The sequence below is a fragment of the Dendroctonus ponderosae genome, unplaced genomic scaffold (assembly GCF_020466585.1).
Source record: "Dendroctonus ponderosae isolate FM_Combo_2020 unplaced genomic scaffold, Dpon_F_20191213v2 Dpon_F_20191213_8, whole genome shotgun sequence".
Classification (NCBI taxonomy): Eukaryota; Metazoa; Arthropoda; class Insecta; order Coleoptera; family Curculionidae; genus Dendroctonus; species Dendroctonus ponderosae.
The window spans coordinates 8,980,631-8,999,105 of record NW_026019016.1 but is presented as its reverse complement, the minus strand read 5'-3'; the positions used below and the strand labels follow the sequence as shown (position 1 = coordinate 8,999,105).

General features: G+C 35.4%; 2 protein-coding genes across 11 annotated transcripts in view; both read left to right on the top strand.

Moving 5' to 3' along the window:
- LOC109534484 (tyrosine-protein phosphatase Lar) overlaps positions 1–12,303 on the top strand; it is a 455,803-nt gene extending 443,500 nt beyond the window's left edge. For all 10 annotated transcript variants that reach the window (XM_048669227.1, XM_048669234.1, XM_048669236.1 and 7 more), the window contains 9 exons: positions 209–1,578; positions 3,440–3,975; positions 4,403–4,926; positions 4,988–5,139; positions 6,606–6,793; positions 6,885–7,116; positions 7,541–7,821; positions 8,789–8,924; positions 10,720–12,303. In XM_048669227.1, coding sequence (XP_048525184.1) covers positions 209–1,578; positions 3,440–3,975; positions 4,403–4,926; positions 4,988–5,139; positions 6,606–6,793; positions 6,885–7,116; positions 7,541–7,821; positions 8,789–8,924; positions 10,720–10,788 — 3,488 coding nt within the window. In that variant the 3' untranslated portion in view covers positions 10,789–12,303. The remainder of the gene's footprint in view (positions 1–208; positions 1,579–3,439; positions 3,976–4,402; positions 4,927–4,987; positions 5,140–6,605; positions 6,794–6,884; positions 7,117–7,540; positions 7,822–8,788; positions 8,925–10,719) is intronic.
- Positions 12,304–14,157: 1,854 nt separating this feature from the next.
- On the top strand, positions 14,158–17,224 carry LOC109534537 (glutathione S-transferase 1). Its single transcript, XM_019900271.2, has 3 exons — positions 14,158–14,428; positions 16,213–16,419; positions 16,547–17,224. Exons 1-3 carry the CDS (start codon positions 14,288–14,290, stop codon positions 16,862–16,864), a joined length of 666 nt encoding a protein of 221 aa, XP_019755830.2. The 5' UTR covers positions 14,158–14,287; the 3' UTR covers positions 16,865–17,224.
- Positions 17,225–18,475: the final 1,251 nt, after the last annotated feature.

The following is an 18,475-nucleotide window of genomic DNA, read 5'->3' as shown; positions in this document are numbered from 1 at the left end:
TGAATTTAAAGCTGGATCCGCCCCTGCATATGTATACAGGTTGTATTGTGAATATTTTTAAAATACTTGTGCGTGTTTAGTACCTTTACAATATGAAGATAAACATTTTGGAACAAGTAATACCAGTTAAGCATAAAGTTTCGACACCTTGTACGGCTAACTCAGGCTTGGTATATTATATTGAACTGGAAATTTATTTCGTTTGCAGCTTCTGTTTTAAATCATCGCATTAACGACCTAGAGCGTGGTGTGGAGTACGAATTTCGTGTGGCCGGTGTGAATCACATCGGCACAGGCCAGGAAGCAATCAAATACATTAAAACACCCGAAGGCCCGCCCACTGGACCTCCGACAAATATTACCTGTCGATTTCAAACGCCCGACGTCGTGTGTGTGACTTGGGATCCGCCTACTCGAGAACACCGCAATGGTCAAATCATCAAATACGACATCGAGTTTCACAAGAAGTCTGACCATAATAACGTGATCTTTCGAAATGTGACCAAAACTAAGGCAGTATTCACGAACTTGGAAGAGAACACTGAGTACGTTTTCCATATCAAGGCCTACACCAATCTAGGACCGGGGCCTAACAGCGAGAAGCAAACAATTCAAACAGAGAAAGATATCGGAAGAGCACCCATGGCAGTGAAAGCGGTGGCCACTTCAGAATCGAGCGTAGAAGTCTGGTGGGAAACAGTGCCATCACGGAAGCCCGTTATTGGGTATCAAATTTTTTATACGATGACCGCTGTGGAGGATTTGGATGCATGGCAGCAAAAGTCCGTGGGTTTGACCAATTCTGCTGATTTAGTAAACTTGGAAAAGTATGCTCAATATGCCATAGCAGTAGCTGCTCGAACCGAAGCCGGCTTGGGACGACTATCGGAAAAGGATTTGGTGAAAGTGAAACCGGAAGATGTGCCACTCAACTTGAGAGCCCATGAGGTTACAACACATTCCATGACCTTATCATGGGCTCCACCCATTCGATTGAACCCCAGTCAGTATAAAATCTCCTTCGATGCCATCAAAGAGTTTGTGGATTCACAGGGTATCACGCAGACACAAAACATACCTCGAGTGGAAATAGTTCTACGTGACGAAGTCAAGTCTTACACCATAAACGACTTGTCGCCTTTCACCACATACAACGTGAACGTGAGTGCAATTCCCAGCGACGAGTCGTACCGTCCACCAACCAAAATCACTGTAACCACCCAAATGGCCGCACCACAACCCATGGTGAAGCCAGACTTTTATGGAGTCGTTAAGACAGAAATCCATGTCATTTTGCCACAAGCCTCGGAGGAATATGGTCCGATTAGTCACTACTATTTAATCGTGGTTCCCGAAGACAAGTCGACGATACACAAGAATCCCGATCAATTTCTAACAGAGGATCTGTTGAGCAATGTTAAGGACGTGGCTGAAGATCCCACCCTACCTTATGTCGCTGCCAAATTTCCCCAAAGGAGTATTCCATATACGTTTCATTTGGGAACAGGCGAGGCAAAAGAGGGCCTTACCAATTTTAAACTGAAACCGGACAAGAGATACAGGATATTTATTAGAGCGGTAAGTGAAACTAGGTAAAGTTTAAGCTTCAAGAAATTCAGTATACTTAAGTACCTACTTCTTAGTCGCCGGAGAGTGAAAGAAAAGGCGTATAAGCTATTAATAGGACGATATTTAGCAATTATGTACAGGGTGTTTCCTCACAAGTTGACACCATCCCTAGATCATTTATTTCAAGAAATAGTGCAATTAGGTAAATGCAAAAGTTGTTTATTATTACTCAGACTGTACAATATTATATGTTGCTGATTTCAGGAATTTGAAAAATATTTTTTATGTACAACCTGTAATAGTACCTAGACTTTCGAAAACAATATTATTTAATTAACTCCAGAGAAACGAAACAAGAGGCGTTGATTCGGGGCTGTTAGGAGGCCATAGGATAAGATCAGTTCATCCATACTTAATATTTTAATTTAAAACAAGTGCTACCGGGCGAACGTGTGGTGGATAAGATAATGAAGTATTCATCTTCATTAACAAGTGTTCTTTTTCCTTTGAACTTCTAATAGTTTTCCGTTCGCAAAATCGTGTTTCTACATTCTTAAATGTGTTTTGAGACGAAACAGAACGGTCTTGGGGAAAAGAACGCATTATATTCTTTTAACGCGGCCGATCCATTTTCTTTGTTTTGGTAGAATATACGCAGAATATCGCATTGTTCAAGGTAAGAGTACGACATGTTTGCTGTTGTTGTAACAAATTTTTCGATTTCAACTCTACTTTGAACTGTTGCTATTTATAATATTTAAAACGCAGTATTAATAAAATTACTAAAAGAAATATGGGCAATATACGTATTTCTGAAATCAGGAGCAAAAAAAATGTGTAGTGTTCCATTACAAAAAATACTTCAGTAAATGAACGTGTTTTAATTTTAACTTTTTTAAGATTTTAATTAGTAATAACAGAATTTGAAATCAACTCTTCAGGGCCGGTGCCAATCACTGAGAAAACAGCCTGTACATTTTTCGAATAGTAGACTAATATTAACTGTTACTGAATGTTGCTGACGCAGACACTTTTTAACATGGTTACTTAGGAAAAACATCACTGGATTTCCAGTTAGTTAAAATGCTGCGATAAGCGTTAATTTTTTGCGTTTCCATGTTTTTCAAATTTTATCTCTGTTCCATTTACACTTACGCTCCTTTGGCCCTGCAGCCTTGTTTGCATATTCACGATATTTTCGAATCGAATTAATATTAGATAAAATTCAGTTACAAACAAATTTCCACCACGGATTACTGGAATGAAGACAAATTATGACAATTTTATATAATTCGGCTTCAGTGAACAACTTCGGGGCGTTAAAGTTAATGTTAAAATTAAAAGATCGTGCTTTTCCAATATTTTTTTAAGTGCAAATCTGTTTCGAAATTAAACCATTTAGACAACAGTTTACATCCACATTTTCGCTGGATCGAGCTAAACATAACTGGTGTGACATGACATAATTCGCAGTTATACAATTTATTGGATAATTTTTTTGCTTGACGAGACTTTAATGGCTCCGCTTTTGATCCCGGTAATTCACTCATTGGTAGTAGCATTATTTTCATAAGCTTTTGTGCACATTTAGTACGAGCAGGTTCTTTATTTTATGATGGTTTTGGATTGTGCAGCCAATATTAAGAAAATGGACAAATTTACGGACACTAATCAAGGAGCTGAAATAAATTGCATTCAACATTTATATAAAAAGCTGTAATTCAATTTCGTATCAAGATCGTTTATTTTGTACAATTTTTGAGCCAATGGCCCGAAAATGTTTTTGCTTCCGTCGATTTTCCCAGTTTATGCACCTTCAAGTTTTAAAAGAAATTATTTGTTAAATTAACGTAAAATTCCCTTTATGTAGGTGGTCGATACTCCACAAAAGCACCTCTACACTAGTAGCCCCTTTTCGGAGTTCCTCTCTTTGGACATGCGAGCCCCTCCTCCAGGTGAGGTGCCAACGCGCCCCAATCCAAACGTTCCTACAGACACCGACGTCAAAGTAAGCTCCCAACGAAAAGAAGCCACCTACTTGTGGGTTATCGGGCCCGTGATTGCTGCAGTTCTGCTGTGCTCGATTTTGGTGTTTTTATTCTTACTGCGAAGAAGACGACAGCCGTGTAAAACGCCCGATCAAGCTGCCGTTACCAAACCCTTAATACCGGCGGATTTGAACAGCAGCATTGCTCCGAGCGATCCGGTGGAGCAAAGACGCTTGAACTTCCAAACTCCTGCCATGATATCACATCCTCCCATTCCAGTTTCGGAACTGGCTAATCACATTGAAAGACTTAAAGCGAATGACAATCTAAAATTCTCACAAGAATATGAGAGCATCGAACCAGGACAGACGTTTACCTGGGAGTTTTCCAATATGGACGTTAATAAGCCAAAGAATAGGTAGGTGCAATTGAAAATCTATTTGAAGATCCTCTACTCAATCAGAATTCTAAATAAATAAAACACGACCGAAACAGCTCCATTAAATTTGATGGAGATACTTATTCCCCAAAGTTGTGAAATAATTTATAAACTGATCCCTTTTTGAATCCGAATTTATGCGAACAAGAACACAAGAATACCATAAAGAAATATGGCCGTAATATGCTGTAATTTTCTAGCTCTAGCCAATGAGAAGTTTTTAGTCAAATGCTATTAGTAATTTCCAAAATCGATTTCCATTGTGGATATTTCAAGAGGTGTTTATGCAGACAAATGCAAATTATTAGCGATTCAAGTAGCCCATTAAAAGTGATAAAAAGTTCGTGGGCCAACTTTGGAGAACCCCATCAAACAGCAAATTTTCAAAATGGTTTTATTATTCCAGGTATGCAAATGTAATTTCGTATGATCACAGTCGCGTTATATTGCCCTTGGAAGACGGCCGAAGAGGTTCAGATTACATCAACGCCAACTATTGCGACGGTTACCGAAAGCACAACGCTTACGTTGCTACTCAGGGACCATTGCCTGAAACTTTCGGCGATTTTTGGAGAATGTGCTGGGAGCTGAAAGCGGCCACCATTGTAATGATGACCAAGCTTGAAGAAAGAACGAGAATTAAATGCGACCAATACTGGCCTTCCCGAGGAACGGAAGTGTACGGCCCGATGTCTGTGGTGATTTCGGATGTTCAAGAACTGGCAACTTACTGCATTCGAACCTTCCAAATTCAGAAAGATTTTGAGGAGAGTAGAGAAATAAAACAGCTGCAGTTTACTGCATGGCCGGATCATGGAGTGCCTGACCATCCAGCTCCATTTTTGCAATTCTTGAGACGAGTGCGTAGTCTAAACCCGCCTGAAGCTGGACCGATAATTGTCCATTGTTCTGCCGGTGTTGGAAGGACCGGTAGGAAAACTCGATAACCGGAGCAAAGAAGACAGTTGATTTGACCAACAATATTTTTCAGGGTGCTTTATTGTTATTGACTCAATGCTGGAAAGGATGCGGCATGAGAAGACGGTGGATATTTATGGTCATGTTACCTGCCTTCGTGCTCAGAGGAACTACATGGTTCAAACCGAGGATCAGTACATTTTCATTCACGATTCACTTCTGGAGGTAAATAATCGATGTTTTTTTTTAGTAACAGTTACGATGAAGTTAGGTTTAATCATTGTTCGTGTAAGTGTGAAGGGCCTGATGAAACCCAGTTGGTTCTATGGTTCCACTCCTAAACCTCGAAATGCTCTGAAAACTAGAGCTTTTTTTGCATACTTCTGAAAAGTTAAAAAATGTCTGTTAAACCTAATTAAGAAAAATTGCTCTTCTGTCGCAAAAGATCCACGTATTATTCGTAAATTTTCAGTTCAATTTGCGGTTTGTGGTATTTGAAGAAAAATGTACAACATACAACTGATGTTTGAACATTTTTCACGCAGATAGTTCTGATAATACTATCAAAATGTCCCTTTCAAATATTTTACACCGTTTTCTAAATATCTTCTAGACAATAAAGCATTTTCGATTCTGACTTTGAAACGACAAGGAATCTTAAGCAAAGCCTAATTAGGTGAAGATTCTCGTCGAAACGTTCTAACAAAAAAGTGTTATTGGTTATCCCGATATTTTTAACCGTGGAAGGCATAAACGAAAAGGTTCAAGAATTCCTCAATTATCGCTCTATTCATTCGCAAGTTAAAATTGTTGCTTGACATCAAAAGGCAAAAAGAAAACTGAACACCGTTGAAATGGATCGTCTGATATTTTCAACCGTTCGCAAATTATGAGTCGTTCGAAATATTCTCGTTATCCTATTTTTGCTTCTCCATTTTTGGCTGGTAGGGAAATCTGATGAATTCCAATTAGTGGAAGACAGTCGTTCTATATATTATTGTTCCAGTAGTTTTCAGCCGGAATCGGATGAAAAAACATTGTATCTGTTTAAACATGTTCCTAGTGTTTAGTGCGATTGAAACGTTTATTATTAAACATGGAGGTTTGACTAGAATACTAGTTGTTTTACTTTCATCTTCATATCTTAAAAATGCTCTCAGAACTATGTGCATTAAGGCATGAGTATCCCACCATAATTCTATTTGCTTTGGACGCCTATAAGTGTTACGGATATTGTCCATCGCGAAAAAAAATTACGAACATTTGGAATGTTCTTTACCGAAAAGAAGTGCTGATTGTCGTTAATTCAGAGTATTTGCTATTAATCGTTAATCAATATAAAATAATTTAAAAGTTCATAATCGTTAATTTGTGAGTTTTATGAAATGGTTTCTACATTTTGAATCGGAGTTTATATCACGCGCTCAATAAAACCGATCACCAAATAGTTCAAATGGTCAAATACCTTCAAAGTATCTACTCAACGTAAGTTCGCTGTAGCATCCACAAAATTGGTACGCACAGTTAAAGGAATCCAAGTAATTACTCGTTTTCCACATAACGTTATTTACTTCGATCCTTCTCGAGTAACGAGCACTCGATTGTTACTTTTCCAACACCTGTACTTCCAAATGAAGTCACTTCTCTGTCCGTTTGTGAAAAGAGTGAAATACATTTTTTTCTTGCTTAAGGCATATATTTGCGGAGCTACTGAAGTCCCAGCACGGAATCTACATCCACACATTCAGAAACTGATGCAACTAGAGCCGGGCGAGAACATCACCGGAATGGAACACGAATTTAAGAAGCTAGGAAACATTAAGACTGATTCTTCACGTTTTGTTACTGCAAATTTACCTTGCAATAAGCACAAAAATAGGTAAGTTGGATAGTTGTTATTAAAAACTAATACGACTGGTTGTCTTTGAATCCAAAACTTGGGTAAGTGAACTGATATCTTTCTTTTTCAGATTAGTACATATCCTACCATACGAGAGTACGCGTGTCTGTCTACAACCAATTAGGAACATCGATGGTTCGGACTATATAAATGGCAGTTTTATTGATGGTTATCGGTACCGCAAGGCCTACATTGCCACTCAAGGACCACTGCCCGACACCACTGATGATCTTTGGCGCATGCTTTGGGAGCATAACTCTACAATAATCGTCATGTTGACGAAGTTGAAAGAAATGGGAAGAGTAAGTGCATATTTTTACTATTATATTTGAAAAGAATTTATTATTTTATATTTGTTTCGATTATTATTCACGTGCGCGTGGTAGCCTCCCGAAAACGATTCAAACATCATTATTATTTAAGATTATTTAAATAGATAATACTTGTTAATTTTGCATGATAATTTCCTTTTGCAAATATTGGGGCTTCCGGGCATTGAAAATGTCTTAGAACGCAATTTTATTTAGATTTTCATCAACCGCTGGATGAAATCTTGAATTTTACAATCGAAATTATGTCAGCCAACATCCGATAGCAGATAATGCATTATTTTTCTGAGAAACCGCATCCGCAAGTAATTTCTAATCCAAAACATCTCCCTATGTACATCTATTGCCATCTGCTTCTTAACACCAAAACAATAATATTTCCCATTATTCATTCCAGGAAAAGTGCCATCAGTACTGGCCAAGCGATCGATCAGTCCGTTATGGATGTTACGTGGTGGATCCGATAGCCGAATACAACATGCCTCAGTACATTCTACGCGAATTCAAGGTGACTGATGCCCGGGACGGATCGTCCAGGACAATGCGCCAATTCCAGTTTACCGACTGGCCGGAACAGGGAGTGCCAAAATCTGGAGAAGGATTTATTGATTTTATCGGCCAAGTCCACAAGACTAAAGAACAGTTCGGACAAGACGGGCCTATCACTGTCCATTGCAGGTAAAGTTTATATCCTTTGCGTGTGAGTAGTTTCTATCTTATCTTATGTTAAATCCAAGGAAATCGAATATACAGCGTGGCATGCATTCAATTCAACAACAGTTGATTGCAAATTACCTGCGTATTCTACCATCGTTTGTGAAATCTGAGTCAAAAATCTATTGTCTCATTTCCTCATGTTCGTGTACCCCAGAATAAAAAAAATAAGTGAAATTGCTGCAGTAGATGCTGAAATAATTTAATGCAAATTATAAGTTTTGAGTTTTTTAATTAAGAGTGCTTCAATTGTTTCGATTTTACAAGCGATAAAATAAAAAATGCGATTTTTTGTTGAAAATTGTTTATAAAAATAACAAATGACATTTTTTGTCCAAACCATACTGGGAATAAAGCACGGACTGCCCTACACGTGATGGCGTAGGTGGTTTTCCGATAGGATTTATGTCAAGGACAATCCCTTTATTGCTTGGTCTAAGTAGCTTAGCTCTTAAATGCGTTCATAGAAACATCCGTTTTGTTATTTCCCACAATTTTCCCAGGAAAAACTCAAAGTACTCCTACTAATCTGCCAACAATCAACCGCTTGCGATATATACACATTTTATTTGAAAACAAATATTAAATAAATCAAAACAACACAAAGAAAAAATAATAATTTAATTCTTGGAATATAGTTTCAATAAACTAAACCTTCCAAGCGCTTGTTGCAATTGCTAATTGAAAACGCAGCCAAAGTTTTTCTGCTATTGCCAAAAAAGGCTGCGTATTCTATTCCACGTGTCAGAAGACCGTAGTGTATCAAACGTGCGCCAGCAGGATGCTGAGAAATACGTTAAGTTACTGCATTACTTGAAAGAGAGATCAATTGACAAAAATAACATACATGAGTTGTGTAACAGTAACAGACAGGTTATTGTTTAGCCTTATTTCAGTTGATGCAAAAAATGCAATGTTGTTTTTTTTTCAGTGCTGGCGTGGGTAGAACCGGTGTATTTATTACGTTGAGTATAGTGCTAGAAAGAATGCAATATGAAGGGGTAGTTGATGTTTTCCAGACCGCTAGAATATTGAGAACTCAAAGGCCTGCCATGGTACAGACTGAGGTAAGTCAATGAAAATAAATTAAATAAGTTAAATAACTAAATAAGTTAAATAAATTAAACATTTATTGTTTTCCAAATAATGCCCTTTCTTGATGAAATTTGTGGGTTGCGCAAATGATCTTTAAAAACTTACAAGCATTTAAATTTTGGTATTTAGTTTTAGACGCTTGTTTTCAAACTAATTAAAATTGTAATGTATAATGTTAATGGAAGCGGTTGCAAATTAAATGAACACACTTTTGGAAAGCTTTTGGACCTACAAAACTTTAATTTCATATCTGGAAAAAACGACTAGAGAATACTTTCAACTTCGGATCAACTTAACTGCTTAACAAAATCAACGTTACACTGACAAATTTGAACTTACTTGGGAACTTCTGACTGCTTAGAGCGAATTGATTTCTGTTTGAATGCTTTAGTGCAACTGTTTTTCGATTAATGGCCGGTTTTGCAAGAAAAAATTATTGGATAAGATAAAGTGTCTACAGGGTGGAAAATGAACCAATAGATCTCATTTCTTCAAGAAATGTTTTTGAATTGCTCGCTTATTAAGTTTATTTCCAGAGTGGACTTTAAAAAGTTAACTTTTTGGCGTTGCAGCCACTATGTTGAACCTAAACCTTCACTTAGTTGAAAATGTGACAGAATTACAGATTTCGTGTGCAATTCTGATTTGGTTAATTTGTTGTGCAAATTTTCGCTTTACATCCTCTGAAGTTTAAGATTCAATATCAGGTCTAGATCGCAAACCTCGGAACAAGTTATCATTGCAGAAAAGTAGTCGCTGCAAAACTAAACATTTTATTTTTTGAGACAACCCTGTACATAAAACCGATAGCCGAAAAATTAAAAAACCCTTTCGAGTTATGTAATTCTTCTTCAAACTTTTGGGGTCGGGACCTAAAAAAAACATTTTTTGTCCAACTACCAGCATTCCAAACATTCCAAAATTTTGAATTTTCCCATTTGCCACCCTATAGAAATTTTGCCTGAGATACTTGATTTTTGACAAACTATCGACAAACGTAAAACAAATGGGGCTAAGGAACGATTCAAATACAAATCAAATCGCTTGAGGAAATCAGAATTGGTTCAGCTCCAAATTTAGAGAAAATTTAACTATGTGGCGTTCATTTGGTTGAGCACTTTAGCTCCATGCCGATGTAAAATATATGGACGAAATAAAGTGCAGGTTTCGGTAGTGTTATTTTCCGTCTAACCCCAACTGATGAGAGCTAGGAGGTTCAAAATTAAAATTTCTCAAAATCCGTAACCACTGAAGTCAATTTAAAAAGTCTGTTCAAAAAATAAAATCAATGTATTTTATCGAAATTCAAAGAAAAAACATGCAAAAGCTAACAATTGCCATATTGTTATATATTGTATATAAGTTCATACCGGCTTACACTGAAGAAATAATTTTATTTGTTTTGTAAAAGAATATTTATTTCAGTTTTTGCTGAAAGAATTCCTGAAAACTACTAGTAAGTTTTTTGGGGGAAAAAATTTTCCTGGCGTTTCGCAAGCACCAGGGTCTTGCATGTTTAGATCTGTTTCGCTTGAACACTATAACTGAAATATTCTGCAATCCATTCGTGCTTGAAAAACGACTTAAAACTCAAAATACTCACCAGTTTCAAGCAATAGTCGCGAAAACCTAACTTATTTGCTAAAATAATACTGTTAGAAAATGGCCTGAAAATTAGTTGACCCTCGGTCTCCAAAGTATAGTACATTTATTGAGGAACACCCCGTACAAATGACGTCGATGTAATTGTTCTGATTTTATTTCCAGGATCAGTACCAATTTTGTTATCGAGCAGCTCTCGAATACTTAGGTTCATTCGATCACTACACAAACTAATCAACATAAGCAGGTAGTTCTAATGCAACAGAAGATGACAATAACTGCCCTTTCATCCACTAAGCGGCTCTTCTGTTTCACATTTACCGCTTCACCAAATGGCGCTAGATAAGCATTCGGAATCGTCACTGGTTTAATCATTTACAATCGTCATACTTGAAAGATTCGAATCTACGCTTATTGGCTGAGCGGTAAGCCACATGCAATCCGTTATAATCTGTATATTTAAGCGAACTGGTATGGAAACAAGAATTACATGGAAATAGTGTGAAAAAGTGTGAACTATGTGCCTAACATGGGAGAGAATATATGAATTATAAAAATGTATAGAAATGCCCTGATGTGCACAACAATTAGCGAATCATATTTTAGTATTTTGTATTAACGTGCAATTTGTTAAGGTGTTCTATCCATTCCTATTGGCAAACACTATATTTATCTGTCAAATTCCGGTTAGCAGTTCAAAATAATCCCTATAGCTTCAAATGAATCTCACTTTTATTATTAATTTAGTTTTTTTATTTTCATACGTTCATAGGACGAGTACTTATAGTGGCTTCAAGTGCTTATTCTTGATCTCATCGTCATCTCCATGATCTCAATAATGTTCAATATCATTCGTAAATCATTTAACTTCATCTTAGAAAATAAGAAAATGTGTTTAACATGGGCAGTTTCGATATAGTGAAACATCTTCAAAGTTTTATATTAAAAAAGGCGCGTAGTTTTAACTAATGAAGTTGGGCTATGTTAATGAGCTGAAGCCAAAATTGTATAAACTAAGATACATTTGGTTGTTGATTGTAGTATGACTGAAAAAAATTGTCAGAAACGCACACTTAATTTAAAATACCGCAGACAGATAAATATAGTAGTCAAGCAATCAATTTGTATATTATAATACATTTGCAGTTTTTGTACCATTTTAGGAAGAAATAAAATATTTTTATTTCCTCAAATGTTTGACGTGTTTATAATTTTCGGAGAAACTTTACTATCTTTTTGAGTGGTATGTTATTTTAGAATGTTCAATGGTTACGTTCAATAAGTTTTTGTATGTAAATTGTATATTGCACGTGCATGATTAAGAAAATAAATGTTAAGTCCCCAAGTCAAGCACATATTAAAGTTGTCTCCGATTCTCTTGCCTTTTAACATTTTCATTTAACATTGTACGAGAATCAATCCTAGTATCGCCTTGTTTACTTCTACATATCTTAATATTATATGTACTGTAATTATACATAAAGGCCCTTTGTATCGCTAACTATATCATTAAGTTAGGTTATTCATTATTAAAATGATTTTGCAGCGTAGTGGTAATATCATCAACATGTTACGTGTTATTTTTGTCGAATATTTTTACATTATTTTCAGTACCGCTTTTGGTACGTAGACTGATTTAATATATTACTTAATCATGTTTTTTTTTGATAAACTATTTCACAAACGTTGTAGCACATGATGTGTAAAAGAGATCTTGAAAAAATAAAGAACAAAGCTAGATTTTAAAAACCCGACTTTTATTTACGGTTGAATTTTCTTGGGGACCGTGATGATAATTAGTGATAAAGGTTGATTTGGGTTTTTCAGGTTGATCGGTCAATAAATAGTGACAGAAAAAGAGACTGTTATAACCTTTTGGATTTGTTTAAACCATCATCGGGGCTCTAAAAGGTAACAGTGGTAAGTGGTAGGTCTTAAAATTTAATTAAAAGTTATCTGTCGTCAATAAAAAATTTCAAACAGAAAAAGGACAAACAGACATAAATTCAACGGCAACACAAGATAAAGCAGCTAAAAAAAGTAAAAAAGGGCCAAAGAAAAATAGCCGTAAATAATAGTTTTCGATACAAGGCCGAAAAGTATTAAGCTATAGGAAACAAGAGTAGCCAAAAATAAGAGGCATCGATTTCATTTCTTAAATTTGATATCAATGCGATTTTTCAAAAGTCACATTTTGACGTTGCAATTTTTCAAAAGCCTACTTTTGTAAGAACATACAAGTGAAACAATGAGTGAACACAAACTTAGTGTCCTGTAATCCATCAGAAGTTAGAGTTAGAGTTAGTAATCTCGATTACTTTTTAATGAGAATACTTTGATAGTAATTTTCGATACAAGGGCGAAAAGTGTCGTTTTTTACACGACGACGGCGTTTGCAAAATTTAAAAAGATCGTGCTTTGCGTATGGCAATATCGGCGAGCGCAGAAAAATGGCCATTAGTTTGCTGACACTCGACCATAAGCGCCCCCGTGTGACCATTTCAAATGAATGTTTAGCGATGTTCCGTCGCAATGTGAACGAGTTTTTGCGACATTTCGTAAACGTTCAAGAAACGTGGATCCATCACAACACACCAGAGACCAAAGAAGAACAATCACAACAATGGCTTTCTTCAGGTGAACGTGCACCAAAGAAGGCCAAAATGGGTCCGTCTGCCAACAAGGCGATGGCTACAATTTTTTAGGATGCACGCAATGTCATTCACGATTACCTTGAAAAAGATAAAACCATCACTAGTACATATTTTTCAGATATTTTGGACATATTTGAGGATGAAAAAAAAATGCTGTTTCATCAGGACAATGCACGGGTACACACGTGTGTAGTCGACACAGAGAATATCTATCAATCGAAATATACTCATTATCTTCTATGTTAAATTATTCTCCATTTGTGGGTTTACAGTTTACTTACCTTGTAAACAACGAACAGAATAGCATATAGCGCAAATTAATCGTGAACAGATTTCGTTTTACATCAAAAAACCCCTTTATTAGTTAGTATTAGAATTTTTTCCAGTAATTAGTATGTTAATCTTATGCTTTACGGATAATAAATATTTACGATATAAATTATGTAATTATTATAATATAATAATAATTAAAGTTCTTTTAAAAATCGGTAAGAAAAATCAGGACTACTACGATCATTTATTATAATATAATGCATTTCCAAACCGCTAGAGATAATAATAAAACATCTTACATAAAAAGTGTCCAGAATCCTCAGAAGAAGTTACATTTAATATTCAGTAGTGACAGAGGGCGTTTCATTTAAAATAAGCTATCATTGTAACTGTCTTTGTAGAGTTACGAATAGCAGCTCATCTTCGTGGGGCACTCAGAATATCTAAATTCAAATGTATGTGCAAGCATAATAGAAGCGAACGATAATAATGTGTTTGTATTTTGTTTTATTTGAAGGTACATTTTATAAAAATTGCAGCCGCAAGTCTATCACCTTCGCCTAGTAACTAATTTTAGTTCGATAACACTAAAAAATCAAAAATAAACAAATACAAAATGTCATTGTATTTATCTATCTTGAGATAAGAATTTAATCGTGAACTATTTATAAGTACTAATATAAATCTAGTATTCTGTGTCTAAATACTATCAGTAACAGTCACTCTAAGAAAATTACTGACACTTAAATTATATTCTGAATAGATTCGATTAAGTCCACAGTTATTAAGCTGAATTTTATAGTAAAATGACACCGAAAGTATACGGAATTTATGGAAGTCCACCATTTGGGGCTGTGCTAATGTGTGCCAACGTTCTCAAAATTAAAATAAATATTGAAATTGTGAACATTTTAAGTAAAGCTCATCTTAAGGAGGACTTTGTTCAGGTAATTAATAAATAGTTTATTGATAGTAGTTGCTAAAATAAATTACCACATGACCCGGCCTATAAAGTTCCAGAATCTTCGTCTGAAAATGTCTTAATTCTGATTGATGGCAGGCTGAAATTTCGTTTAAATTTCTTTGAGCGTTCGAAAAATATTACACTAAACTGATGCATTTTTAACACCCTGCAGCTTCTGAACTAAAAAGAAAGTTCGAATAGCAAAAACGTTCTAGAAAAAACTTCGTTTTTTTGCCAACGAATCCATTGTTTTGTTTATATTCCACTCTTTATGTTACACTATGGATACAGAGTTTTACTATTTATCACGTACAAAGGTGCTTCATATATTTTACATAAATTCTGCCGATCAAAAACTGTAAAAATAAAATTGGTAAAATTCTGTATTAAATTTAATAATGTTAATCAACATAAAATGACAGTTTTCACAGAATTTTGAACTTTTCAAGAAAGACAATCCGTTTCTAATGCGTTTCTAGCTATTTAAACCCATTTAAAAATTTCACTTCTAGCCAACTGCTTCTAATAAATACATTATTTGCTCCATGCCTACAGATTTTCGTTTTTCGGCATTCTAAAATCTCTCGGCAGTAGAAAGTTCAAGAACATAAAAGTATCAGTAAATAACTCAAAAAAGTTAAGTTTATTGATGTGTATTTTTAGTCAGGAATCAAGCACATCATGTTAAGTCACGAAAAGTATGTTTAATAGAAATATAACAGTGTTTTCTCATCATATTTATCGCTTTGGTAAAGTAAAAAATGCCGTTTACAAAAAAGTAGTGTTCTACCAAATTTTATTTATACTTAATATTTTGTTAAAACCTTGTTAACAATGTGCAAAAATAAGCTCCGAACGTTTTTGGCCTATATTTGCATGGTAACATATTTATGTTGGCGAAATTTATGATATTCCTAATAAAGTTTAAATTAATTGTTACTATGAGTGATTAAAGTTGAAAATCCTTTTGCCAACTAGTAAACTTTCAATTAAAACTAATTAAGTTCACTTTGTGTAATGATTGGGTTAATAAAGTATTAACAATACAATCAAACGTTAAATGGATTGATGTATATCGCGTATTCGTAACTATTTGCTCTGTAATGATTCTAATTAATAAGTCAAATAGTAAGAAATTAATTTTTACTGTATGTAAGTATAAAGTCAACCCACACAAAGGTTTTAAAGAACGTAACAAAAACAAATAAAAACATCGGAGGATTTCGGCAACAAAATGTTGAATAAAGTTTATTTAAAATCTTATTATCTTCACGTATTCAAACAACCTCAATTGCGCATTTGCAATTTAGTTATATATATATTTTATTTTTATATATTTTTCCGGAACACCTTAATGATCGGGAATTTTTGATGATATTTTTGCAATATTCAATAATCAATTATCACTAGACACCAAATTCATAAATTCGTCAAATTAAGGAAAAATTTTCTTTTTTATATGTATTCTATTATTATGGTATGTCATGCTGGTACTATAGTAGACAGTTGGAAACCAAATTGTATTGGCTCATATTTAACTAATTAATAAAATTATTTAAAAAATTTCTCTTAGTTTTTAGATCGCTTTTCAATATTTTGAAGGCATATAAAATACAGAATATTTCAGACAGAACGTCGGATACCAGGCAAAATTGTTATAAACAAAAACTGCAGCTAAAATATACCAAGCTAATTTTAAAGATGCTTAAATCTAAAACCCTTTTTAGATTTATTACTGTTATTTCAAGCTGGAATGCAACTTTTTAGAAAAATCCTCAACATACCGTCCCTTTATTAGACGACGACGGCTTTCTTCTGGCAGACAGTCACGCTATCAATGGATACTTAGTGGGGACATATGGATCTAAAAACGACCCTTTGTATCCTAAAGATGACATAAAACGAAGAGCCTTAATCGACCATCGAATGTATCTCGATTGTGGTATAATTGCTGCTAGAGGTTTTGTAATTACAGTAAGTAGTTCGAAAATGGCAAAATTAGTTTATAGCCGTAGATATATTTCATGTGGTCCCAAAAACATTTCGAAACATATGGAATAAAGTAGCATTTAATTTTACATACTCCCTAATTTTGCTTTAGAGACCTTTGGGATTAGATGGTATCCAACCGGTTCAGCCAAGCTTCGACGATCTCAAAGAAGGTTTCGCTACTTTAGACAGACAAATAAGACAGGAAAACTCAAAGTACATAGTCGGAAACGAACTGTCTATAGCGGATTTCAGCATTACTTCTTCAGTAACATGTTGGGGAGTTTTCGTGAAAAATTGGGAGAATGAGTTTCCCAACATCAAAGCTTATATCGACCGGATGAAGCAGGAGGCGTGGTTCGAAGTCCACACGGAAGGAATTAACGCATTCCAACGATTTGTAAATGCGAAGTTGCAAGTGGCATTATAAGTTTTTCAAAGACAAAAGTTCGATTTTTGCAAGTGTGGGGCGATTTCCTATGCTTCTATTTCTAAAGCCAACCTAGATTAGTAGTCTTGCTACTGACTTTACTTTTTACTAATAACTACAAATTGTTTTATGTTCAATGCGATAGAGGCCTAACCTAAACTGAATATGAAACTACCAAAACATCCAAAAGGTAAATTTGTCCACTGGAACAACACTATGGCAGATGAGCCAAAATCCGAAGACCCTTTGATACAAAAACTGAAAATGCAAAAAATTTGCTGAAATAATTGAAATGTCTTAAAATCGAAATGAAGTAACTAAATACATTTTTCAAATATATATTTCCGAAAACATGGAAAAGTGGTGTAATAATTCCTAAAAATGCACGAGACGGTACACAAATGGAAAACTACAGACCTATTACATTACTCCCGGTGCTGTGCAAAGTTTTGGAACACATACTAAACCAGAGACTCGCAGAACTGATCGGAAAACATATACCAACCTACCAATTTGGCTTCAAACAATATCACTCCACTATTCATCCGCTATTTATTTTGACCAACAACATACAAACAACTCACCTAACTGACGGAAAGTTGGCATGTCTACTCATGGACACAAGGCTTTTGATAGTGTCTTGCATAGGGGCTTGCTATACAAACTATACCTACTCCATACACCATAAAGAGCTTATTAGAAAACAGACAACTACAAGTACGAATTGACAACACACTCTCCTTTTCTTTTCCCCCTGAACAAGGGCTCTCTCAGGGATCCCCGCTCTCACCCTTTCTCTACAGTATGCTGCCATGACATATACAATTACAACTTACCAGACAAAAATCAAATCGACAGAACGGCATAAATATTACAATGCGCTGACGACACGGAACTTATTGTACACGACAAAACTACTGGAAAAGCGACTGAAAGACTCCAAACACTAACAAACCACACTATGACATGGTTTTATAAATGGAGACTAACGCCAAACGCGACAGAAAACCAACTTCTGCTCACGAACCACAGACTCAACGCTGACTCCCCTACAATAACTGCAGACGGCCAAACAACACATCCGAAAAACGACGTAAGGTACCTTGGGATCACAATCGACCACAAACTCAAATTCACTAAACACACACGAAACATCAGAACAGAAACGATAAAAAGAACAAAACACTTTCGATCACTAACATACAAAGACAAAGGAATTAGTTCAAATACCGCGACGAAAATATACAAAGCGATCTGCAGACCCCTCTTGGACTACGGACATATAATCATGGCCAACGGAACAGAAAGGACCAAACGATATGTACAAACAACAGAACAAATTGCACTAAGACGAATGACACCCCCAAAACCAACTGCACAACCCTTCCAACCAACTACTATACGAACGCACAAACATGACAAAAATTTTGGAAAGACTAATACACTTACAGACAAAATGGACAAACAACCCCCACAACTGGACCATACTGAATCCCCTTTGCCTCACAAGACCGACAAAACGCTCCCGTTTTCGTTCCCCAACAGATACTTTACTAGAACACCTACAAACGCAACTGAACTAAGGACTAATATCTGTTTGTTTTGTAAGCC